Below are 25,253 nucleotides of genomic sequence, written 5' to 3'. Positions count from 1 at the left end.
GGGATACTCTCAGCAATGCCTGAATCCATGGCAGGGACCTTGCTTTGAGCTCCCCAGGGCCGGGCACCCCGAGGATCTCCCCGAATAATCCTTTCGGTGCGCGCTGGAGTCCTCGGGGTGCCCCAACCCGGGGGGCACCAACAGCACTGTCCCTCCAGGGGCCAATTTGGTCCTAAACTGCAGGGGGATCTTGCCTGTGTCCCAGACTGGTCCGGGGATCTGAGGCCCTTCCCGAGAAAATCTCGGTGCCGGCGTGAAGGGCCAGAGATCCCTTGGAGCCACGGGAGAGCAGGCACAGAGTCCCTCCTGGGGGGGGCAATTTGCCTGCCTGAACTCAGCTCTTCAAAGGAGCCTCTAAGACTCAGCTGGTGACTTTTAGAAGCCAGGCATTCCTTGCTTACAACACCCTGCCATGATCCCAGCCCTCCAGGTGCCCTGGCAATCCGCTCCCAAAGGGCACACGGAGGGGTCTCCACTGCAGCTGATGGGAGGGGTCAGCATTACAGGAGGGCTCATTTTCCTTCCCTGCATTCCTGTTGCACATTCAGGACACTCCCAACACCTGTTCCCATCTACACAAACCCTTATAAGGTCTCTGAGGGGCTCCATCGGGGGTCTCTGGTGGTCACCTGTGCCTGCAGCCCCCAAAGTTCTCAGTGACCACCTTATCAACTTCAAGACAACTCACCTGGTTGTAGAGGAGCCTGATGCTGCTTGGCTGCTGCCTCAGTTCCCCTCTTCATTCTTTCTTGACTTTGCTTGCTTAGTCCCTTTAAGTTCCTTGGCTCAACTCCATGCACTTTCTAGGGAACATCCCACTGCAAAAACTCCCAGTTCTTGGTACATCTCCTAACTCAGATATCAGGGAGTGAGGCAGAAATCAACTCATCCAGGGCACTGCCTCCAAATATTGGGACAAAAACACCATAACATTCCACGGCCTCCCTTGGCAAATCAACCCCAAACTGCTCAGACACAAACAACACCCTGCACACTACAACAATCTGGCACTGCTGGTTCAACCCGGCCAAGTCAGTTGGGAAACTACACAAGGTCAACTTCCTTCCAAGTTTCAGTTATGACACAAAAATCAGGGAGATCACAGACTCCCCCACAGAGTTTTACTCTGAGGAGAGAAGGAAACCAAAGCCATCCCCAGGGCTGCAATAGCTCAGGCTCCCCAAAAGGCCCAGGGGCTTCAGGTTTCTGAGGGGCTTCACCGAGGGCCTTCCCAGGTCTGCTCTGTCTGGAGCCCTCCAAGTCCTCAGTGCCTGCCTGAGGAACCTCAACACAACTCACCTGCTTACACAGCAACTTGGTGCTGCTTGCCTGCTGCCTCACTTCCCTTCTTCCTTCTTTCTTCACCTCCCTTGCTTGGTCCCTTTCAATCCCTGGGCTCAGCTCTGTGCACTTTCCAGGCTCCATCCCACTGCAAAAAGGATTAGCCCTTGTTACATCTCAACACTCAGAGAGCATTCCACCTTTTGCCTTGACACTGGGCCATCAGGCCAGGGTCTCATTATTTAAAGCATAGTTTGACTCCTCAGTGACAACAACTGACAGCGCTGCTGGGGCCGGGGAAGGGCGGGTGGGAGAATAAAAATCAGGAGAGGAGACTAAAAATCTAAAAATCAGGAGACGAGCCTAAAAGAATTACAATCAGAAGAGGAGCCTAAAAATATTAAAAACAGGAAAAGAGCCTGAAAAAATTAAAATCAGGACAGGGGACTAATACAATAAAAATCAGGAGAGGAGCTTAAAAAAATTAAAAACAGGAGGGGATCCTGAAAAAATTAAAATCAGGAGGGGAGCCTGAAAAAATTAAAATCAGGAGGGGAGCCTGAAAAAATTAAAATCAGGAGAGACCCAGAACTCACCCAAGTCTCCCCAAAAAACTACCAGAAACTGATTCAAATCTCCCCAAAAATGACCCAGAACTCACCCAAATCTCCCCAAAAAATGACCAGAAACTGATTCAAATCTCCCCAAAAAAGACACAAAAACTGATCCAATTCACTCCAAAAATTGATCCAGAACTGACCCAAAACTGGCCCAAATCACCTCAAAAACTAACTCCAAATTGGCCCAAAACCTGACCTAAAAATGCAAACCCCCCCCCCCAAAACTGACCCAAAATGATACAAAATCAGCCCCAGATATGACCAGAAACTGACCCCAAAACCCCAAAACACTGACACCAAGACTCACCCAAATCTCCCCAAAAAATGACCCAAGTCAGCCAAATCGCCCCCAAAAATGATCAGAAACTGACACAAATCTCCCCAACAAATGACCCAAACTTTATTTCTTTTCTTAGCAACAAATCCCTTCCTTTGCTCCCCTCTGGCCCTGCCCACACGGCCCCAGTTCAGCTCTCAGTGAGTTCTTGCTTCTGGGCAGCGACTCCTCTGCCTCTTGCTGGGGCGGCAGCAGCTCCTGTGCCGGCAGGGAGAGGGACCCCGAGCCAGGAGAGGGACCCCGAGCCAGGACAGGGACCCCGAGCCAGGAGAGGGACCCCAGAGCCCCTACAGAGACCCCAGAGCCATTATAGGGACCCCAGAGCCACGATAGAAACCCCAGAGTCCCTACAGAGACCCCAGAGCCATTATAGGGACCCCAGAGCCCTCCAGAGCCCCTATAGAGACCCCAGAGCCCCTATAGAGACCCCAGAGCCATTACAGGGACCCCAGAGCCCTCCAGAGCCCCTTGCTGGGTCACAGCCCCTCTTCTCCCGCCCAAACCCACCTTTCTGGCTGCAGCTGCTTTTCTTCTCTGGCTCCCCCTTCCTTCCCCAGGGAGCTTTGCCTTGTTCTTTGGCCAGGCTCCAGCTGCAGCTCAAGGGCAAAGCTGCAACTACAATTCCCCCTTCGGGTTTTTCACCTGAAAAACAAAGGCTTGGGCCAAACTCTGACCAGTCACTCGCTGAACACGAGACATCAAACAGGGCACACAGAATAAAATGCATCGAACTCTAAATCATGTTACAATGACTGTCCACCCCAATCCAGCACTGACATTAAAAACCTTCAAGCAATCAAAAAGACCTCCAAACATCCCTTAGATAGAGAAAAGCACACCAGGAACGAATGCAAAAAGAAAAATTCCAAACAATGTTCAATTAAATAACCATGGACTGATATAAAACATGTTTAGGGAACTTAAACCACTTCTTCCCATTATTCTCCATCAGAAATTACCCTTATTTAAGTTCTCCTTTTAACACTTCATTAAAACTGACTTATTAGGAAATGGTTTGAACCAAGAGAATTAAAATCAGGAGAAGAGCCTTAAAAAAATTAAATTTAGGAGAAGAGCCTTAAAAAAATTAAAATCAGGACAAGAGCCTTCAAAAAATTAAAATCAGGACTAGAGCCTTCAAAAAATTAAAATCAGGACAAGAGCCTTCAAAAAATTAAAATGAGGACAAGAGCCCAAGAGAATTAAAATCAGGAGAAATTCACGTTATTCCCCCCACACACACCCCGGGACAGACGGGAGGCTGCGAGTCCCGCCCTGCCGCCGGAACCGGCCCTTAACTCGAGCAGGGAGCGCTGCACCGGCACGAGAGCCACTGCGCATGCGTCGCCGGTCCCTCTCCTGCCTGCCCTTACTTACCACGTGATCGCCGGCGTCTTGCCAACGACTGCGCATGCGCCCCCCCCACCCCCCCACCCCGCCGCCCGACCGCCCGGCTTCGCTTTCTTACTGCGGCTCCCCCTCCACTTTTCCGGCTCCCTGGGGTTCCCTCACCCACATTTCGGGGTCCCCTTCTCACATTTTAGGGGTGATGACCCCGCAATTTACGGTTCGGGGGGGGGGAGGAGAGGAAACGGGGGGCCCAAGAAGGGGTTTCTTTTTTTTTTTTTCTCTCTTTTATTTCATTTTCATTTTATTTCCTTTTTAGTTTTTTTGCCTTTTTTTTTAAATTTTCTTTTTTATATTTCCTTCTTTACTTCGTTTATTTTTTATTCTCTTTATTTTTCATTTTCTCTCCCAGTGCTCCCCAACAACCCTCAGTAACACCCAGTGCTCCCCAGTACACCCCAGTAACACCCAGTGCTCCTCAACAACCCCCAGTAACACCCAGTGCTCCCCAAAAATTGACCCAAAACCGACCCAAATCATCCCAAAAGCTGACCCAAAACTGACCCCAAAACCTGACCCCAATCATCCCAAAAGCTGACCCAAAACTGACCCCAATCATCCCAAAAGCTGACCCAAATCACCCCAAACAACGACCCCAAACTGACCCCAAAAACTGACCCAAATCATCCCCAAAACTCTGCATTTCTTTGGCATCATTTCCTCTCAAAAACAACATCTGCGATTTAGTTGATTGCTAAAGCCATCATTTTAAAATCATCTCAGGAATCCAAAGGGACTGGAAAACACACAGAAATCATTCCTGCACCCACCAAAGCATTAGGAATTGGAACCCGATTCCCTCATCTCTCTCCTTGTTCTTCTTGGCTGGAAAACCTGATGATCCCCACTGGCTGTTTTTAGGCTGCTTTTCTTCCACAGCTCCTTTCCTCCCGGCTGAAACCTCCTGGCATCTTCAGGCCTTATCTGGAGGGAAGCCCCTCTGAAGTATTTCCTCTCGTGGCAATTCTGTGGGATGAAGAAGTAAACAAAGCACATCAAGAGCTCCTTCTACCCCCTTCCCTCGCAAACACCCTCCCAGCTTGTCCTTGGCAGCTCCATCCCCCCGGCAGCTGCACCCGATGCTTCGGCTCCGCTGGGAAAGGGACAGCAAGTGCAGAAGCAAGTTCAGGTCTGGGCAGGGGCTCCCTGGGGAACGGCACTTCAGTGCTTTAGTCCGTGGCCGTTCCTGCTGCCCTCCCTCCTGGAGGCAGAGGATGACCCGTCCCTTGTTTCTCCCACGCTGGCAGAGTCAGGTCCTGCTCCTTTGGCCCCACTTTTCTTGGCAGACCCGGCATCATTTCCCAGGGTCCCCAGGAAACTTCTGCACTTGACCCACTGCTAAGTGCAGAGCACAGGGCGAGGGAAGGACAAATTTCTCGGCACCCACCCCCTGGAATTTCCCTCCTCCGCAGCACGCTCCCGTTCCCGCTGTCTCTGGAGGTGCCCACACGAGTCCTCCTTCTCCCAGCCCTGCCAAACTGACACACACACAGGAGAAATAACAAGTCTTGCTTGCACAATTCCCCACCCTAACCCTTGCCTGTCCTGCCCAGAGCTGAGGGAAATCTGACGGAATATTAATAAACCACCTTTGTTAAGAGCAGTCATCAGCCCGGTCCTTCAGGCTTTGCAGGAGTTTGTAGGGAACAGCCCCAAATTCCAGTCCTACCTCTAAATTTGTAACAGCTTTCCTCGGAGAGATTCTGGACAGTAACACATACAACAGAAAGAAAAGACTGCACAAGGAGTAACAGAAGGTTTGCCATGAAGAATAGAGGTTCCTGTTCTCCCTCATCAGGCTGGGACTGGAGGACCCAGTCTTTGCCATCAAGAGACCAGAGTGTTGTCATTAAGACTTAAACCTCTCCCCCACGGGTGTTTCTCAGAGAACTGGGCCAGCACTGAGCTACTCCCATGTGCCTGCAGTGCTTTGGGGAGGGACAAGACAACCTTCCACTTGTGCTTGGAAGAGAATGAAAAGTCATTCCCCTTCTCTCTCTCTGACCCAGCACCAAAGCAGTCCTGTAGGACAACACTGGACTAGGCCTGATTCAACTGGGAAAGAAAAAAATCCTAAACAAACAAACAAACCCACCCTGAATTTCAAGGTAAAAATACGCTGCTTCCTGAACAGGAGCACACAAAATGCATTGAAGCCAAACAGAAAATGACAAACCAGAAAAAAAAAAAAAGAGCCAAAAGAAATGCTCTGCCTGCCTTGATACGCTCTCTGTTTGACCATTCCAAAGGGAATTCTCCACAGATCAGAAGCAATTACCAATCATTTTTCCTCTGTAACAAATGAACAACTTGGGTTTCTGCTGAGGGGCTGGACATGTCCAGTGAGGGTTCGGGGTCTGGTGGGTTGTTTATGGCAGATCCTGACCGGCCCAGGCCAAACCCAACCACCCCCATTGCTGCTCCATCCCACATGGAGAATATTGATACTGTATAGAAATACTCCCCTTCCCTGCTACTCCATCCTTCCTTACACATGCGTGGAGCAGGTTTTCTCCACCCTTTGTTCCCAGCAACAGCTCTCCAGCCCGAATCTCAGCTCCCACAGACACAAACTAAACACACCTCTAGGCGATGGTTCCATCAGCACCTGGAATTCCAAGCTCCCTGTTCGCTGGAATGCTCATCCCAACACTCACAGCAATCTCACCTCAGCCCACAGGCTCTCTGTCCTCAGAGGCAAGCACAGCCTGCTCTGGCACCATGTTTCCTCTCATTCCTGCAATCCCCCAGGGAAATCCAATCCCTCAGCCCCTGCATCCCTGGACACGAGGGGAACTGGAGTTTGACCCGGATCCCAGCACCCTGGACAAGTGTGCCTGTGGCTCCATCCAGCCCATCCATCCCTCCTTTTCCCCCAGGGAGTCCCAAACCCTCCCCCAGCTCCCCTGCGTCTGTCCCCCGGCCCAGCCCAGCTCCAGGCTCTCCCCCAGCGCTGTGTCAGCCCCAGCCCTGGCAGAGCTGCAAACAGCCCCCAGCTCGGCCCCCCGGGCTCCTGAACCCCCAAGCCAAGGCTCGGGCTCACCAACGGGGACCCACCTGCCCCTCTCAGCACAGCCCAACCCCACAGCTCGGGGACCCCACGCTCACCCAGCCCTTCACCCCTTCCTCTCCACCCTTCCCAGCACGGCAAGGACCAACCTGCAGTGGAAACAGAGCCAGTGCCCAGGGAGCAAATGCCAACAGGCAGGAGGAGAGAAACGTGTCCCTCTGACTTACCTCACCCCACGGGCTGCACCAGGTGCCCCCAGCGCCGGTCGGTGGGGCTGGAGCCTGTTGCCTTTGGCTGCTCACACCCCAACACATACGGCATTGCTGGACCCAAGTCAACGATTTTCCCTGTCCTGAAAGAGAGGAGAACAAGAAAATTAAGTGCACCGGAGAAGTCAAAGGCCCTTGGCTTTCACCCTTCTCTTCTGATTACTCACCACAGGCGTTTCTTCCCTAAAACCTGCTCTTACCCCGCACCCCCCGCCCCGGCCGGTCGCCGCCACTGCCCTGCCCGGCGGCCCCGAGCGCTTCAGGCCCGGCCCGGCCAACGCCTCGCTCTGCGCAGGCGCCGCTTCCCGGCCCGCCCCGACCGCCGGGCGGCACAGACCCTCCCCGCGGGGGGGGTGCGATGCCAGGGCACATCCGAGCCCGGCCCTGCCGCCTGCCGCTCTCGCCGCCCCTTCTCCTGGCGGCGGCACGCAGGTGCGAGTGTCTCCGCAGAGGGGAGAAACCTGCCTGTCGCTTCCCCTGCCTGCAGGCCCCGCTGGCCGCGGCAGAAGAGCTGCCGCCGCCGCCCCCCCGCCGGGCCCCCGCTTACCCCGGCGACGATCTCCTGCAGAGCCCGACGTCGGATCTGCCGCCGTGGGTCGCTTCCGGGGGGGGGGAGGCGGCGGCGCAGCCCCAACAGCATCTCCGGGGCACGGCGGGACCGACCGGGAGCGGAGCGGAGCGGGGCGGGGCGGGCGGGCGGTGACTGCCTGGGGTCCCGCGCCTGCGCAGCGGCCCCAAGAGGGGGCTGCCCGCACCGGTGCCTGCCGCCGCCCGCGAACCTGCCGCCCGCGCCCGGTGCCGCCGAGCACCCCGCCCCGTCCCCACAGCGGGAAGCGGCGCGGCGAGACGGCGCTGCGGGCGCGGGGCGGGGGTCCGGGTCGGGGCGGAGGTCAGGCAGCATGATAAACGCCTCTCTAAGGAGAGGGGGTGTTTCGCCGCCATCTTTACTGTGGTCGTTCCGGTCCTGGCGGCGCCATCTTTACTGTGGGCTTGGCGAACTTCCGGGCCGGGGCCTTGGAGGACTTCCGGTCGCTCACTACTTCCGGTGACCGACTTTACCCAAATTAGCGTCCCTCCTCGCTAATTTCTGCGCTTTCACCCCAAGAAATCTTCACGTTATTCCCCCCACACACACCCCGAGACAGACGGGAGACCGCGAGTCCCGCCCTGCCGCCAGAACCGGCCCTTAACTCGAGCAGGGAGCGCTGCGGCGGCACGAGAGCCACTGCGCATGCGTCGCCGGTCCCTCTCCTGCCTGCCCTTACTTACCACGTGATCGCCGGCGTTTTGCCAACGACTGCGCATGCGCTGTTCAAAATTTTTTCAATGCAGTTCCTGTTTTCCGTCAGCAGGTGGCAGCATTGCCTATCAAATATATGTGCAATTCCTTTTCTCTGTCACCAGGGGGCAGTGTTGCTATGCGATTTTTTACTTATGGCATTTTTTTTTGTTTTATAACCGTATTTCTTCGTGTAGTTCTTTTGGGAAATCGGATAATTGGCTTGTAATTGCTGAGTGGTTTGAAAATTTACTTGTGTAATTAGGCTCTTCTCCTGGTTTTAATTCTCTAGGCTCTTCTCCTAAGAGAATTAAAATCAGGAGAAGAGCCTAAAAAAAAAATGACAATCAGGGGAAGAGCATAAAAAAATGAAAATCAGGAGAAGAGTCTAAAAATATAAAAATCAGGAGGAGAGCCCAAGAGAATTAAAATCAGGAGAGGAACCTAAGAGAATTAAAATCAAGAGAAGAGCCGAAAAAAATTAAAATCAGGAGAAGAGCCAAAAAAAATTAAAATCAGGAGAAGAACCTTAAAAAAAAAAAAATTAGAGGAAGAGCCTAAAAAAATTAAAATCAGGAGAAGAGCCAAAAAAAATTAAAATCAGGAGAAGAACCTTAAAAAAAAAAAATTAGAGGAAGAGCCTAAAAAAATTAAAATCAGGAGAAAAGCCTTAAACTGAAAATCGGGAGAGGGGAGAGAGCCTAAAAAATAAAAATCAGGAAAGAGCCTAAGAGAATTAAAATCAGGAGAAGAGCCTAAAAAAATTAAAATGAGCAGAGAAGCCTGAAAAAAATAAAAATCAGGAGAGGAGCCTAAAAAAATTAGAATCAGGAGAAGAGCCTAATAAATTAAAATCAGGAGAGGAGCCTGAAAAAATTAGAATCACGAGAGGAGCCTGAAAAAATTAAAATCAGGAGAGGGGACTAATACAATAAAAATCAGGAGAGGAACATAAAAAAATGAAAATCAGGAGAGGAGCCTGAAAAAATTAAAATCAGGAGAGAAGCCTAAAATTTTAAAATCAGGAGAGGAGCCTAAAAGAATTAAAATCAGGAGAGGAGCCTGAAAAAATTAAAATCACGACAGGGGACTAATACAATAAAAATCAGGAGAGGAGTCTAAAAAATTAAAATCAGGAAAGGAGCCTGAAAAAATTAAAATCAGGAGAGGGGACTAGAACAATAAAAATCAGGAGAGGAGCCTTAAAAAAATTAAAATCAGGAGAAGAGCCTGAAAATATTAAAATCAGGAGAAGAGCCTAAAAATATTAAAATCAGGAGAAAAGACTAAAAAAATTAAAATCAGGAGAGAAGCCTAAAAAAATTAAAATCAGGAGAGGAGCCTGAAAAAATTAAAATCAGGAAAGGAGCCTGAAAAAATTAAAATCAGGAGAGGAGCCTGAAAAAATAAAAATCAGGAGAAGGGACTAATTCAATAAAAATCAGGAGAGGAGCCTGAAAAAATTAAAATCAGGAGAGGAGCCTGAAAAAATTAAAACCAGGAGAGGAGCCTAAAAAAATTAAAATCAGGAGAGGAGCCTGAAAAAATTAAAATCAGTAGAGGAATCTGAAAGAGTTACAATCAGGAGAGACCCTGAACTCACCCAAGTCTCCCCAGAAAACTACCAGAAACTGATTCAAATCTCCCCAAAAATGACCCAGAACTCACCCAAATCTCCCCAAAAAATGACACAAAAACTGATCCAATTCACCCCAAAAATTGATCCAGAACTGACACAAAACAGGCCCAAATCACCTCAAAAACTAACTCCAAATTGGCCCAAAACCTGACCTAAAAATGCAAGAAACCCCCCCAAAACTGACCCAAAATGATACAAAATCAGCCCCAAATATGACCAGAAACTGACCCCAAAACCCCAAAACAGTGATACCAAGACTCACCCAAATCTCCCCCAGAAATGACCCAAAAGTCAGCCCAATCACCCCCAAAAATGATCAGAAACTGACACAAATCTCCCCAACAAATGACCCAAACTTTATTTCTTTTATTAGGAACAAATCCCTTCCTTTGCTCCCCTCTGGCCCTGCCCACACGGCCCCAGTTCAGCTCTCAGTGAGTTCTTGCTTCTGGGCAGCGACTCCTCTGCCTCTTGCTGGGGCGGCAGCAGCTCCTGTGCCGGCAGGGAGAGGGACCCCGAGCCAGGAGAGGGACCCCAGAGCCCCTACAGAGACCCCAGAGCCATTACAGGGACCCCAGAGCCATTAGAGGGACCCCAGAGCCCCTACAGAGACCCCAGAGCCCCTACAGAGACCCCAGAGCCCCTACAGAGACCCCAGAGCCCCTACAGAGACCCCAGAGCCCTCCAGAGCCCCTTGCTGGGTCACAGCCCCTCTTCTCCCGCCCAAACCCACCTTTCTGGCTGCAGCTGCTTTTCTTCTCTGGCTCCCCTTTCCTTCCCCAGGGAGCTTTGCCTTGTTCTTTGGCCAGGCTCCAGCTGCAGCTCAAGGGCAAAGCTGCAACTACAATTCCCCCTTCGGGTTTTTCACCTGAAAAACAAAGGCTTGGGCCAAACTCTGACCAGTCACTCGCTGAACACGAGACATCAAACAGGGCACACAGAATAAAATGCATCGAACTCTAAATCATGTTACAATGACTGTCCACCCCAATCCAGCACTGACATTAAAAACCTTCAACCAATCAAAAAGACCTCCAAACATCCCTTAGAGAAAAGCACACCAGGAACGAATGCAAAAAGAAAAATTCCAAACAATGCTCAATTAAATAACCATGGACTGATATAAAACATGTTTAGGGAACTTAAACCACTTCTTCCCATTATTCTCCGTCAGAAATTACCCTTATTTAAGTTCTCCTTTTAACACTTCATTAAAACTGACTTATTAGGAAATGGTTTGAACCAAACTTCATAACTTGATGACTCCAGGGTTTGTGCTCCTTGACTTTGGCCTGAAGGGGTTTGGAACACAGGCTTTGTTCTGGAGAGCTTTTCCCCAATCTACAAACCCTTCTGCAAATGGGACTCCCTTCCCTCAGGGTTCGGTGGCCTCTGCTTTTCCTGAAGGCTGGGGGGGATCTGGGAGCCAAATCCCAAGGGATCCAGCCCAGCTCTGCACACACACACACACACATTTCCAGCTGGTCACAGTCTCACGGGGGCCACCACCACTCAGCACATTTGCACACAAACAGCCCTCTGAGTTCCTGGCACTGGGTCTGATGGACTAAGAAATGATCAGTCTGGTGGTTTGCCCTCAGAGGAGTAAGATCCAATGATGCATTTCTATTTTCATGACAATATAACCTGGAAAACACAAACATATTTCTGCTTCATGTGCAATTTAAAATTCAAAGACACAGAAACATTCCTAGAGTTCAAGTCCCCAGGTTTGGTTCCAAATGTCACTCGGTCCCCCTGGGACAAGAACAGTGGCACACACGGACTCAACAGCCCTGCACAAGCCCAGGAGTGGGGGGGAAATATCCTTGAGAGCACTGCTGCATTTCAAAAAGAAGTCAGTCACATCAACTCTGTAACAAATAAAAAAGAGAAGCCAAAATAAATAACTGTAGACAGAGTATTAAGTACCTTGAGAATACCAATAAGAAAAAACTAAGAATAAAGGCATCTATTTGAAGTACAAAGAGTTTGGGAGACACCATTTGTTTGCCACAAAGCCTTTATTTTGTTGGCTCTTCTATAGTTAGAACCCAAACCTTACTCTCCCACAAAAAGCAGAAAACCTCTTCAGAGAGTTAGGAGATGGAGTCAGTTTGGATTAACGGGAAGAACATCTCTGGAGACAAAATAAAGCAGAGAAAATAACCCCATCCTCAACAACAGAGCTGCCTCCCCACTGCCTGCCCCTGGACACTTGCTCTGGGGGTGACAGAGCCTGAAGTCTCCTGCCTAGTCCTGGGCAATACTTCCTGGGGACCACAGCACCACTGAGTTCCTAAAAATATCACAGCTTGGGCAGGTGCTTGGATTTTGTCTGGATTAACTCCCCCCTTCCTTTCCAGGTGCTGCCCTACTCATTGTAATGGTGCTTGTACTCCCTGAGCCATTCCCTCCCCCATCCAACCATCCCTTGTGCCCTCTCTGGCAAGGACAGTGGGTCCAGGTGTTCTGCCACGCTCCCAGGGCACAGGGGGGGACTGTGGAGCCACCCTCGAGGGGGGAAACGTGCCCTGCCTGCCCTGCCCAGGGAAAGGGAACTGCCCCAGTGCTCCCCAGCACAAGGCACCCTTGGAAATATCCACTGCAATGGGACACTCAGGGACAGCAACAAGCACTGCACGAGGCTGCTCTGGCACAGGACCAATTTTAGCCTCAGCTTTTCTCTGGACCACTTCACTTTGTTTGCCACCTCATCCTGCAGTCAGAACTTGCTGTCCTTGCAACCTTTCAGGGTGACCATAAATGACAGAGGCCTCTGCTCCAGCACCCACAAGGGCCTGATCCATCTGACAGGATCCATTTTTCCAGGGAATTCAAAGCTCCACCTGAGGACCAGGGTCTTTTCTCACCCATCCCTGTGCTGCAGCTTGGCCTCCATCTCACTGTGCTTTCAGTTCCCTGCATGGTTGAACACTGGCAGCCCTGGCCCTGGGCGGAGCTCGGCATCCTGATCCCATCCCTCCTGGCCCCCGGAACCGCTGACTCAGCAATGGGGGGCCCTCCATTGCCAAGGGCACGGGCCCGTCGGGGCTCACGGGGGGAGCAGGAGGGCGAAGGCTCCAGCCCTGCTGCTACAACCTTCCACCACTACAGCCAACAGAGGAGCCTCTCCAGCCCTGCCTCCCAAGGCATCCTCAACAAACCCAGCCCAGCTCCACAGGACAAACTGCTCCCTGTCTGCCCAGGCCAGTCTAATCCCAGAGGCTGCCAGATCATGCAAAACAACTGCCCAGGGGATCAGAGACTCCAGTCCATCTCTTCCTAGCACAGGTTTGGGTGAGTTTGGCAAAGAGAGAGACTCAGGAATTCCCCAGTGTTTTCCCAGTTTAACCCCTCTCACACCAATCACCTTAACACTGCCAGTCCTTCATTCTCCCTCTCTTGGGTTAAGGACTGAGGAAATTGTACTTGTGTCTGACCAGGACATGTGCAAACCAAATGCTGGGGACTGGAACACACACCTGGCACTCCTGCAGCTCTCACAGTCACATTCCAGAGAAAACAGCCCATTGGACCCTCACTGCTCATTTCTTAATCCCAATCCCACACTTGTTTGGCACTTGGAGCACCACTTTTAGAACCCAATTACAGCCCATTAGAGAGCTCCATGTCTAGCAGGGACAGGGACCCCTGGGATACTCTCAGCAATGCCTGAATCCATGGCAGGGACCTTGCTTTGAGCTCCCCAGGGCCGGGCACCCCGAGGATCTCCCCGAATAATCCTTTCGGTGCGCGCTGGAGTCCTCGGGGTGCCCCAACCCGGGGGGCACCAACAGCACTGTCCCTCCAGGAGCCCAATTTGGTCCCAAAATGCAGGGGGATCTTGCCTGTGTCCCAGACTGGTCCGGGGATCTGAGGCCCTTCCCGAGAAAATCTCGGTGCCGGCGTGAAGGGCCAGAGATCCCTTGGAGCCACGGGAGAGCAGGCACAGAGTCCCTCCTGGGGGGCAATTTGCCTGCCTGAAAACAGCTCTTCAAAGGAGCCTCAAAGACTCAGCTGGTGACTTTTAGAAGCCAGGCATTCCTTGCTTACAACACCCTGCCATGATCCCAGCCCTCCAGGTGCCCTGGCAATCCGCTCCCAAAGGGCACACGGAGGGGTCTCCACTGCAGCTGATGGGAGGGGTCAGCATGACAGGAGGGCTCATTTTCCTTCCCTGCATTCCTGTTCCACATTCAGGACATTTCCCAACACTTATCACCATACACAACTACCCTTAGAAGGTTTCCAAGGGGCTTCACCGACGGCCTTCCCAGGTCTGCTCTGTCTGGAGCCCTCCAAGTCCTCAGTGCCTGCCTGAGGATCCTCAACACAACTCACCTGCTTACACAGCAACTTGGTGCTGCTTGCCTGCTGCCTCACTTCCCTTCTTCCTTCTTTCTTCACCTCCCTTGCTTGGTCCCTTTCAATCCCTGGGCTCAGCTCTGTGCACTTTCCAGGCTCCATCCCACTGCAAAAAGGATTAGCCCTTGTTACATCTCAACGCTCAGACATCATTCCCCCTTTTTTCTTAACACTGGGCCATCAGGCCAGGGTCTCATTATTTAAAGCACACTTTGACTGCTCAGTGACAACAACAGCTACAGCCCTGAATCCTAACACAGGCTGAGACACAAACACGGATGGGAACTCTGAAGGATCCACTTTGTCCTGCTCACCAATCAAAAGGAACCTCCTTCACTCAAGAATAACAGACCCCAGGTCCTTTTACTGCAACTTTACCTGCTATAAATGTGACCCACAAGACCTGCAAAGGCCCTTCCCACTTCACCTGCAGGGCTGGCAGTGCCACCACTGGACACGGCCCCAGTGGCTGGGCAGGAACGGAGGGGCTGGGGCGTCCAATCCATCGGCCCAGGCGGCACCAGGAGTTCCTGCAGTTCCTGAGGGGAGAGCCTCAAGCCAACAAAGGGTTAGGAAGAGCATTTGAAACTTCAATGTGTCTATCTCCTGGAATATGGGGACTTTGATAAGTCCTAAGGGTGCAAAAAGGACGCACTCAAGGCTATCTATTAAAAGGATCTACCAGCACTCAAAAGCTATCACTGTCCTTCTGTCAGGGGGAACTCAGCAAACTCTCTTTGCCAGGAGTCTCCAGGAGGATTTCCAGCTTTTGGGGCTCCCTTTTAACCATTTTTCCCATCACTCCAGCAGGGACTATCACCTGCCCTACAGGGGGAACAGCCCACAAAGTTCACCATCAGGGATGCCATTAACTGAAAGTCCCTTCTCAGGGGGGTCACTGCACACCTTGGCCTTTGTTTGCCCTCCCCACCAAAGATGCTTCCAACAGTTCTGACACATCTGGCAGACCCAGAGATCTCCTCAGGGAATGCTTCAGCTGCTTAAAGGCTGCCCTTGCACCATCTAGCCAAGGCAGCAAATGCTTTCAGGCTGTTGGAAAAGTTGCCATAACAGTCTTACCACACATCCCGAGGGAGCAATGCAGAGTCAAGCCCGTCCCACCATTCCCAGCAAGGCAGTTCATGGGCTGTCTGGGACTCAGGGAGGAGTCACGGGGCTTCTCTTCTTCCTGCCTGCTTTTCCCATTTTCTCCTGCAAAAGCAAAGCTTTCTTGGCTTTCCTTGCTCAAGGAGATGCAGCAAAGGCCATCTTATAAATCCAATACTGGAAACTCCTCCAGGTTGTCACTTACAGGGGTTCTCTCAGGTCCTGCACTAATCAATCCCCTTGGCCATTGGTTTTCTTGGCAGATTCTGGCATTCACCTTCTACAAGCAAACCAGGAGGAGCAAATTCAGCTGTTCCTGCAACCAATCCAAGCTGGCATTCTGATTTTAAAGGATACTGGTTTGGCCTTACCCATAGAGATCCCACATCAGGGGTAATACCTACAGGTTCTGCCCTCTTCCACTCTCCTGCAGCTCCACTGGCCCACACCACAGGAACAACTGCAGCTGCCACTTCAGTCGGGGCCTTGCTGCTGACAGGAGTTATTCCCTGCACAACAAGAGCTGCTGCTTGGACACATTTAGTTTCAGCAATTACAGTGTCAACAGCCCCAGTTTTCAATTCCATTTCTGCCTCAACTTTTCCAGCCCATCACTTCCTAGCACAGGTTTGGGTGAGTTTGGCAAAAACACAAACTGAGGAATTCCCCAATGTTTTCCCAGTTTGACCCCTCTCACACCAATCACCTTAACACTGCCAGTCCATAATTCTCATTCTGCTGTGTTCAGGACTGAGGAAATTGTACTTGTGTCTGACCAGGACATGTGCAAACCAAATGCTGGGGACTGGAACACACACCTGGCACTCCTGCAGCTCTCACAGTCACATTCCAGAGAAAACAGCCCATTGGACCCTCACTGCTCATTTCTTAATCCCAATCCCACACTTGTTTGGCACTTGGAGCACCACTTTTAGAACCCAATTACAGCCCATTAGAGAGCTCCATGTCTAGCAGGGACAGGGACCCCTGGGATACTCTCAGCAATGCCTGAATCCATGGCAGGGACCTTGCTTTGAGCTCCCCAGGGCCGGGCACCCCGAGGATCTCCCCGAATAATCCTTTCGGTGCGCGCTGGAGTCCTCGGGGTGCCCCAACCCGGGGGGCACCAACAGCACTGTCCCTCCAGGAGCCCAATTTGGTCCCAAAATGCAGGGGGATCTTGCCTGTGTCCCAGACTGGTCCGGGGATCTGAGGCCCTTCCCGAGAAAATCTCGGTGCCGGCGTGAAGGGCCAGAGATCCCTTGGAGCCACGGGAGAGCAGGCACAGAGTCCCTCCTGGGGGGCAATTTGCCTGCCTGAAAACAGCTCTTCAAAGGAGCCTCAAAGACTCAGCTGGTGACTTTTAGAAGCCAGGCATTCCTTGCTTACAACACCCTGCCATGATCCCAGCCCCACGGGGGTCCTGGCAATCCTCTCCCAAAGGGCACACGGAGGGGTCTCCACTGCAGCTGATGGGAGGGGTCAGCATGACAGGAGGGTTCATTTTCCTTCCCTGCATTCCTGTTGCACATTCAGGACACTCCCAACACCTGTTCCCATCTACACAAACCCTTATAAGTTCTCTGAGGGGCTCCATCAGGGGTCTCTGGTGGTCACCTGTGCCTGCAGACCCCAAAGTTCTCAGTGACCACCTTATCAACTTCAAGACAACTCACCTGGTTGTAGAGGAGCTTGGTGCTGCTTGGCTGCTGCCTCAGTTCCCTTCTTCATTCTTTCTTGACTTTGCTTGCTCAGTCCCTTTAAGTTCCTTGGCTCAGCTCCATGCACTTTCTAGGGAACATCCCACTGCAAAAACTACCAGTTCTTGGTACATCTCCTAACTCAGATATCAGGGAGTGAGGCAGAAATCAACTCATCCAGGGCACTGCCTCCAAATATTGGGACAAAAACACCATAACATTCCATGGCTCCCCTTGGCAAATCAACCCCAAACTGCTCAGACACAAACAACACCCTGCACACTACAACAATCTGGCACTGCTGGTTCAACCCGGCCAAGTCAGTTGGGAAACTACACAAGGTCAACTTCCTTCCAAGTTTCAGTTATGACACAAAAATCAGGGAGATCACAGACTCCCCCACAGAGTTTTACTCTGAGGAGAGAAGGAAACCAAAGCCATCCCCAGGGCTGCAATAGCTCAGGCTCCCCAAAAGGCCCAGGGGCTTCAGGTTTCTGAGGGGCTTCACCGACGGCCTTCCCAGGTCTGCTCTGTCTGGAGCCCTCCAAGTCCTCAGTGCCTGCCTGAGGATCCTCAACACAACTCACCTGCTTACACAGCAACTTGGTGCTGCTTGCCTGCTGCCTCACTTCCCTTCTTCCTTCTTTCTTCACCTCCCTTGCTTGGTCCCTTTCAATCCCTGGGCTCAGCTCTGTGCACTTTCCAGGCTCCATCCCACTGCAAAAAGGATTAGCCCTTGTTACATCTCAACGCTCAGACATCATTCCCCCTTTTTCTTAACACTGGGCCATCAGGCCAGGGTCTCATTATTTAAAGCACACTTTGACTCCTCAGTGACAACAACAGCTACAGCCCTGAATCCTAACACAGGCTGAGACACAAACACGGATGGGAACTCTGAAGGATCCACTTTGTCCTGCTCACCAATCAAAAGGAACCTCCTTCACTCAAGAATAACAGACCCCAGGTCCTTTTACTGCAACTTTACCTGCTATAAATGTGACCCACAAGACCTGCAAAGGCCCTTCCCACTTCACCTGCAGGGCTGGCAGTGCCACCACTGGACACGGCCCCAGTGGCTGGGCAGGAACGGAGGGGCTGGGGCGTCCAATCCATCGGCCCAGGCGGCACCAGGAGTTCCTGCAGTTCCTGAGGGGAGAGCCTCAAGCCAACAAAGGATTAGGAAGAGCATTTGAAACTTTAATATGTATATCTCCTGGGAGATGGGGAGGTGGACAAGGCCTACTGGGGCAACAAGGACACACTCAAGGCTATCTACTCAAAGGATCTACCAGCACTCAAAAGCTATCACTGTCCTTCTGTCAGGGGGAACTCAGCAAACTCTCTTTGCCAAGAGCCTCGAGGAGGATTTCCAGCTTTTGGGACTCCCTTTTAACCATTTTTCCCATCACTCCAGCAGGGACTATCACATGCCCCACAGGGGGAACAGCCCACAAAGTTCACCATCAGGGATGCCATTAACTCAAAGTCCCTTCTCAGGGGGGTCACTGCACACCTTGGCCTTTGTTTGCCCTCCCCACCAAAGATGCTTCCAACAGTTCTGACACATCTGGCAGACCCAGAGCTCTCCTCAGGGAATGCTTCAGCTGCTTAAAAGCTGCCCTTGCACCATCTATTCAAAAAGTTGCCATAACAGTCTTACCACACATCCAGAGGGAGCAATGCAGAGTCCAGGCCGTCCCACCATTCCCAGCAAGGCAGTTCATGGGCTGTCTGGGGCTCAGGGAGGAGTCACGGGGCTTCTCTTCTTCCTGCCCGCTTGCCCCATTTTCTCCTGCAAAAGCAAAGCTTTCTTGGCTTTCCTTGCTCAAGGAGATGCAAAGGCCATCTTTTAAATCCAATACTGGAAACTCCTCAAGGTTGTCATTCAAGGTGCTTCTCTCAGGTCCTGCACTAATCAATCATCTTGTCCACTGGTTTTCTTGGCAGGTTCTGGCATTCACCTTCTACAAGCAAACCAGGAGGAGCCAATTTAGCTGTTCCTGCAACCAATCCAGTCTGGCATTCTGATTTTAAAGGATACTGGCTTGGCCTTACCCATAGAGATCCCACATCAGGGGTAATACCTACAGGTTCTGCCCTCTTCCACTCTCCTGCAGCTCCACTGGCCCAGACAACAGGAACAACTGCAGCTGCCACTTCAGTGGGGGCCTTGCTGCTGACAGGAGTTATTCCCTGCACAACAAGAGCTGCTGCTTGGACACATTTAGTTTCAGCAATTACAGTGTCAACAGTCCCAGTTTTCAATTCCATTTCTGCCTCAACTTTTCCAGCCCATCACTTCCTAGCACAGGTTTGGGTGAGTTTGGCAAAAACACAAACTGAGGAATTCCCCAATGTTTTCCCAGTTTGACCCCTCTCACACCAATCACCTTAACACTGCCAGTCCATAATTCTCATTCTGCTGTGTTCAGGACTGAGGAAATTGTACTTGTGTCTGACCAGGACATGTGCAAACCAAATGCTGGGGACTGGAACACACACCTGGCACTCCTGCAGCTCTCACAGTCACATCCCAGAGAAAACAGCCCATTGGACCCTCACTGCTCATTTCTTAATCCCAATCCCACACTTGTTTGGCACTTGGAGCACCACTTTTAGAACCCAATTACAGCCCATTAGAGAGCTCCATGTCTAGCAGGGACAGGGACCCCTGGGATACTCTCAGCAATGCCTGAATCCATGGCAGGGACCTTGCTTTGAGCTCCCCAGGGCCGGGCACCCCGAGGATCTCCCCGAATAATCCTTTCGGTGCGCGCTGGAGTCCTCGGGGTGCCCCAACCCGGGGGGCACCAACAGCACTGTCCCTCCAGGAGCCCAATTTGGTCCCAAAATGCAGGGGGATCTTGCCTGTGTCCCAGACTGGTCCGGGGATCTGAGGCCCTTCCCGAGAAAATCTCGGTGCCGGCGTGAAGGGCCAGAGATCCCTTGGAGCCACGGGAGAGCAGGCACAGAGTCCCTCCTGGGGGGCAATTTGCCTGCCTGAAAACAGCTCTTCAAAGGAGCCTCTAAGACTCAGCTGGTGACTTTTAGAAGCCAGGCATTCCTTGCTTACAACACCCTGCCATGATCCCAGCCCCACGGGGGTCCTGGCAATCCGCTCCCAAAGGGCACACACAGGTGTCTCCACTGCAGCTGATGGGAGGGGTCAGCATTACAGGAGGGTTCATTTTCCTTCCCTGCATTCCTGTTCCACATTCAGGACAATCCCAACACTTATCACCATACACACCTACCCTTAGAAGGTTTCCAAGGTGCTTCACCGACGGCCTTCCCAGGTCTGCTCTGTCTGGAGCCCTCCAAGTCCTCAGTGCCTGCCTGAGGAACCTCAACACAACTCACCTGCTTACACAGCAACTTGGTGCTGCTTGCCTGCTGCCTCACTTCCCTTCTTCCTTCTTTCTTCACCTCCCTTGCTTGGTCCCTTTCAATCCCTGGGCTCAGCTCTGTGCACTTTCCAGGCTCCATCCCACTGCAAAAAGGATTAGCCCTTGTTACATCTCAACACTCAGACATCATTCCCCCTTTTTTCTTAACACTGGGCCATCAGGCCAGGGTCTCATTATTTAAAGCACACTTTGACTCCTCAGTGACAACAACAGCTACAGCCCTGAATCCTAACACAGGCTGAGACACAAACACGGATGGGAACTCTGAAGGATCCACTTTGTCCTGCTCACCAATCAAAAGGAACCTCCTTCACTCAAGAATAACAGACCCCAGGTCCTTTTACTGCAACTTTACCTGCTATAAATGTGACCCACAAGACCTGCAAAGGCCCTTCCCACTTCACCTGCAGGGCTGGCAGTGCCACCACTGGACACGGCCCCAGTGGCCGGGCAGGAACGGAGGGGCTGGGGCGTCCAATCCATCGGCCCAGGCGGCACCAGGAGTTCCTGCAGTTCCTGAGGGGAGAGCCTCAAGCCAACAAAGGGTTAGGAAGAATATTTTAAATTTCAATATGTCTATCCCTTGGAATATGGGGACTCTGATAAGGCCTACTGGTGCAACAAGGACAAACTCAAGGCTATCTATAAAAAGGATCTTCCAGCACTCAAAAGCTATCACTGTCCTTCTGTCAGGGGGAACGCAGCAAACTCTCTTTGCCAGGAGTCTCCAGGAGGATTTCCAGCTTTTGGGGCTCCCTTTTAACCATTTTTCCCATCACTCCAGCAGGGACTATCACCTGCCCCACAGGGGGAACAGCCCACAAAGTTCACCATCAGGGATGCCATAAACTCAAAGTCCCTTCTCAGGGGGGTCCCTGTACACCTTGTCCTTTGTTTACCCTCCCCACCAAAGATGCTTCCAACAGTTCTGACACATCTGGCAGACCCAGAGCTCTCCTCAGGGAATGCTTCAGTTGCTTAAAGGCTGCCCTTGCACCATCTATTCAAAAAGTTGCCATAACAGTCTTACCACACATCCAGAGGGAGCAATGCAGAGTCCAGCCCGTCCCACCATTCCCAGCAAGGCAGTTCATGGGCTGTCTGGGGCTCAGGGAGGAGTCACGGGGCTTTTCTTCCTGCCTGCTTGCCCCATTTTCTCCTGCAAAAGCAAAGCTTTCTTGGCTTTCCTTGCTCAAGGAGATGCAGCAAAGGCCATCTTTTAAATCCAATACTGGAAACTCCTCCAGGTTGTCATTTCAGGGGGTTCTCTCAGGTCCTGCACTAATCAATCCCCTTGGTCATTGGTTTTCTTGGCAGATTCTGGCATTCACATCCTACAAGCAAACCAGGAGGAGCAAATTCAGCTGTTCCTGCAACCAATCCAAGCTGGCATTCTGATTTTAAAGGATACTGGCTTGGACTTACCAGGAGAGATCCCACATCAGGGGTAATACCTACAGGTTCTGCCCTCTTCCACTCTCCTGCAGCTCCACTGGCCCACACCACAGGAACAACTGCAGCTGCCACTTCAGTCGGGGCCTTGCTGCTGACAGGAGTTATTCCCTGCACAACAAGTGCTGCTGCTTGGACACATTTAGTTTCAGCAATTACAGTTTCAATTTCCCCAGTTTCAATTGCATTTCTGCCTCAACTTTTCCAGTCCATCTCTTCCTAGCACAGGTTTGGGTGAGTTTGGCAAACAGACCAACTGAGGAATTCCCCAATGTTTTCCCAGTTTAACCCCTCTCACACCAATCACCTTAACAGTGCCAGTCCTTCATTCTCCCTCTCTTGGGTTAAGGACTGAGCAAGTTGGACCTGTGTCTGACCAGGACATGTGCAAACCAAATGCTGGGGACTGGAACACGCACCTGGCACTCCTGCAGCTCTCACAGTCACATTCCAGAGAAAACAGCCAATTGGACCCTCACTGCTCATTTCTTAATCCCAATCCCACACTTGTTTGGCACTTGGAGCACCACTTTTAGAACCCAATTACAGCCCATTAGAGAGCTCCATGTCTAGCAGGGACAGGGACCCCTGGGATACTCTCAGCAATGCCTGAATCCATGGCAGGGACCTTGCTTTGAGCTCCCCAGGGCCGGGCACCCCGAGGATCTCCCCGAATAATCCTTTCGGTGCGCGCTGGAGTCCTCGGGGTGCCCCAACCCGGGGGGCACCAACAGCACTGTCCCTCCAGGGGCCAATTTGGTCCTAAACTGCAGGGGGATCTTGCCTGTGTCCCAGACTGGTCCGGGGATCTGAGGCCCTTCCCGAGAAAATCTCGGTGCCGGCGTGAAGGGCCAGAGATCCCTTGGAGCCACGGGAGAGCAGGCACAGAGTCCCTCCTGGGGGGCAATTTGCCTGCCTGAAAACAGCTCTTCAAAGGAGCCTCTAAGACTCAGCTGGTGACTTTTAGAAGCCAGGCATTCCTATACACTGTGAGATATTTTAAGGCTTATTTGACTGAAAAGTATAAAGCTTTTATCATCAATACCTGACCTCCCACAGACAGCTCCTTTCCCCTTTTAGTACAAAATTATTTTCATGGAATCACTCAATAGGAAGTGCCCAGGAACCCCAGACTGTGCTTTTCAGAACAGAAAATAAACAGAAGAAAGGAGTTTTGCACAAGTGTAACATACTCCAGAACAGACCTGACTTTAGTTTTACCCTTTGTGTTCAAATATTCCATAGAAAAGCTCCAGTAGGAGAGCTGGTACATTCCCAAGAGTATCCTGGAAGTCCCTTTCACGAGGGCTGTAGGAAAATCGCAGTTGTATGAGTCCCTTGTGCCTGCAGATGCCTGGGGATCCTCTCCATCCACCTCGTGCTCTCCCAACAGCAGAAAGGGTGCTGAGACAGGAGGAAGGAAACCTTTAGCATAAAGCTGGGGAGGAATATAAAGCTTCCTTTCCTGGGGAGCTTTGCGAAGTCTGCAACGAGAAAGGGAAAATTTGCATCTCCTTTGGTACACGTGTCAACAGAGACTGAGACTTTTTGCCTTTTTCAGACAACCGTGCCCCTTTTGGCTCCCTGGCAGCTCCAATGGCACCAGAACCCCCCTTCCTGCACACCCACGGCTGTCACACACAGGCACCCACACACCTTTGCTCCAGCCCACACGTGGCCAACATCTCCCCACCCTAGACATCCCAAGGTCAGTAGTTTTGCTAGAGAGCACAGCAACCCCCCTGTCCTCGCAAACTGCCTCCCTGCAAAAAAGGAATCGTTTTCCTGGACATTTCTCCCACAGTCAAGGTCTTTTCAAACTGCTGTCATGCCACCAAACCTGCTCAGGGTCCCTCCCGGCTTCTGCCTGTCCTTGCATTTAAAGGCATAGGCACATTCTATCTTCCAACAGCAAACCCAGCTCCTCACGGGCAGTAGAAGCCCTGCTCTTACCTGGACAGACTGCCGGGCTCGGCACAGCTGTGGCTCATGGAGCAGCTTCCCAAGGCCGTTCTCTCTCCCAGCAGGAAGCACAACTCGCCTCCACACCAGGGGAAACCACGAGCGAGGCTGCAAATGGACACAGAACGAGCAAAAAGCATTAACGCAGCACCAAAAAACCAAGTTAAAGCAGTCTTTGCCTCATAACCCTGCACGGGGAAAGGGTTTGGGATCCCAAAGCAAACCCTCAGACACCCAGAGAGCACAGGACCCACAGCCATGCCACGGCTCCCCCCGGGGGCACCCGGCAGGTAAGGGGCTTACCCGGGCCCCGCCGCCCAGCACAAGGCGCCCCTAAACGCCCCCGGCTGCCCCGGTGCACAAACCCAGCGGCCAAGGCGCTCTCCCCTCCGCAGCCCGGGCAGCAGCGGGGCCACACCCTCAGCCCCCACACACAACCGCCCCCACCTGCCCCGCCGGCCCTTTATACCGCGGGCCGGCAGCGCTGCCCAATCAGCACTCGAGCGCCTCCGCCCAATCCCAGCCCGCCTGGCCCTGCGGCCCCGCCCCGCCCGCTCAGCCCGGCCCCGGCCCTCGGCGCGGCCCCGGCCCCCGTTCCCTCCGCGCGGCTCCCGCCGCAGCCCCGGCGGGCTGAAAGCCCAGAGCCAACGGGAACTCCAGCCAGCTGCAGGCAGATGTTACTCTGTCCCAGTTTGCCAGGGGTGGGCACGAAGGGGCCCTTCCCCGTTCGGAAGTGGAAGTTGTCCCCTGTGCACAGCCCGCTCTGATCCTCGGCCTCGTGGGAGCCAATTCCCTTGTCCCAGCCCACTTCCTGCAGAGAAGAAAGGGAAAGATTGCACAGAAGGGAGACATTCTTCCCTGGGAGGGTGGGGAGGTGGCCTGGCACAGAGAAGTTGTGGCTGCCCCATCCCTGCAAGTGGCCAAGGCCAGGCTGGAGGTCTATTAGAAGGTGTCCCTGCCTGTGGCAGGGGGTGGAAGGAGATGATCCCTGAGATCCTTTCCAACCCAAACCACTCCAGGATCCCAGGATGATTCCATGCTCTCTCTCTGCATTTCTTTGGCATCATTTCCTCTCAAAAACAACATCTGCGATTTAGTTGATTGCTAAAGCCATCATTTTAAAATCATCTCAGGAATCCAAAGGGACTGGAAAACACTTCATTAAAACTGACTTATTAGGAAATGGTTTGAACCAAGAGAATTAAAATCAGGACAAGAGCCTTAAAAAAATTAAAATGAGGACAAGAGCCCAAGAGAATTAAAATCAGGAGAAATTCACGTTATTCCCCCCCCGCACACCCCGGGACAGACGGGAGGCCGCGAGTCCCGCCCTGCCGCCGGAACCGGCCCTTAACTCGAGCAGGGCGCGCTGCACCGGCACGAGAGCCACTGCGCATGCGTCGCCGGTCCCT

The 25,253-nt window shown here is 52.2% G+C and overlaps 2 protein-coding genes across 12 annotated transcripts in view; both read right to left on the bottom strand.

The window, feature by feature from the left end:
- The window catches only part of LOC127478808 (uncharacterized), a 44,600-nt gene extending 36,758 nt beyond the window's left edge, over positions 1-7,842 (bottom strand). For 7 of the 11 annotated variants that reach the window (XR_007907360.1, XR_007907359.1, XM_051804981.1 and 4 more), the window contains exon 1: positions 7,472-7,842. Coding sequence is in view for 5 of the 11 variants with exons in the window: in XM_051804981.1 (XP_051660941.1) it covers positions 7,472-7,825 (354 nt within the window). In the remaining 6 variants the exon portion in view is untranslated. Of the gene's footprint in view, positions 1-4,412; positions 4,612-6,882; positions 7,008-7,471 lie in introns of those variants that run through there. The other 4 variants (XR_007907362.1, XR_007907361.1, XR_007907357.1 and 1 more) reach the window with 3 other exon arrangements.
- Positions 7,843-14,357: 6,515 nt separating this feature from the next.
- LOC127478809 (uncharacterized) lies at positions 14,358-24,261 on the bottom strand. Its single transcript, XM_051804983.1, has 10 exons — positions 24,207-24,261; positions 23,833-23,949; positions 23,101-23,363; positions 18,681-18,812; positions 18,055-18,166; positions 17,605-17,734; positions 15,722-15,826; positions 15,523-15,597; positions 15,291-15,422; positions 14,358-14,762 (listed from the first exon to the last, which is right to left on the bottom strand). Exons 2-9 carry the CDS (start codon positions 23,868-23,870, stop codon positions 15,369-15,371), a joined length of 909 nt encoding a protein of 302 aa, XP_051660943.1. The 5' UTR covers positions 23,871-23,949; positions 24,207-24,261; the 3' UTR covers positions 14,358-14,762; positions 15,291-15,368.
- Positions 24,262-25,253: the final 992 nt, after the last annotated feature.

The sequence above is a fragment of the Manacus candei genome, unplaced genomic scaffold (genome assembly GCF_025592945.1).
Source record: "Manacus candei isolate 608988 ecotype Guabito, Panama unplaced genomic scaffold, ASM2559294v1 h1tg000062l, whole genome shotgun sequence".
Classification (NCBI taxonomy): domain Eukaryota; kingdom Metazoa; phylum Chordata; class Aves; order Passeriformes; family Pipridae; genus Manacus; species Manacus candei.
This window is presented reverse-complemented; position numbering and strand designations above follow the sequence as displayed.

Coding starts and splice junctions, on each gene's coding strand:
- LOC127478809 (XM_051804983.1), bottom strand. CDS start 23,870: ATGAGCCACAGCTGTGCCGAGCCCGGCAGTCTGTCCAG. Junction 15,598..15,721: donor AGTGGAAGAGGGCAGAACCT/GTAGGTATTACC, acceptor GTTTGCTTGTAG/AAGGTGAATGCCAGAATCTG. Junction 15,423..15,522: donor CAGGACCTGAGAGAACCCCT/GTAAGTGACAAC, acceptor TTGCTTTTGCAG/GAGAAAATGGGAAAAGCAGG.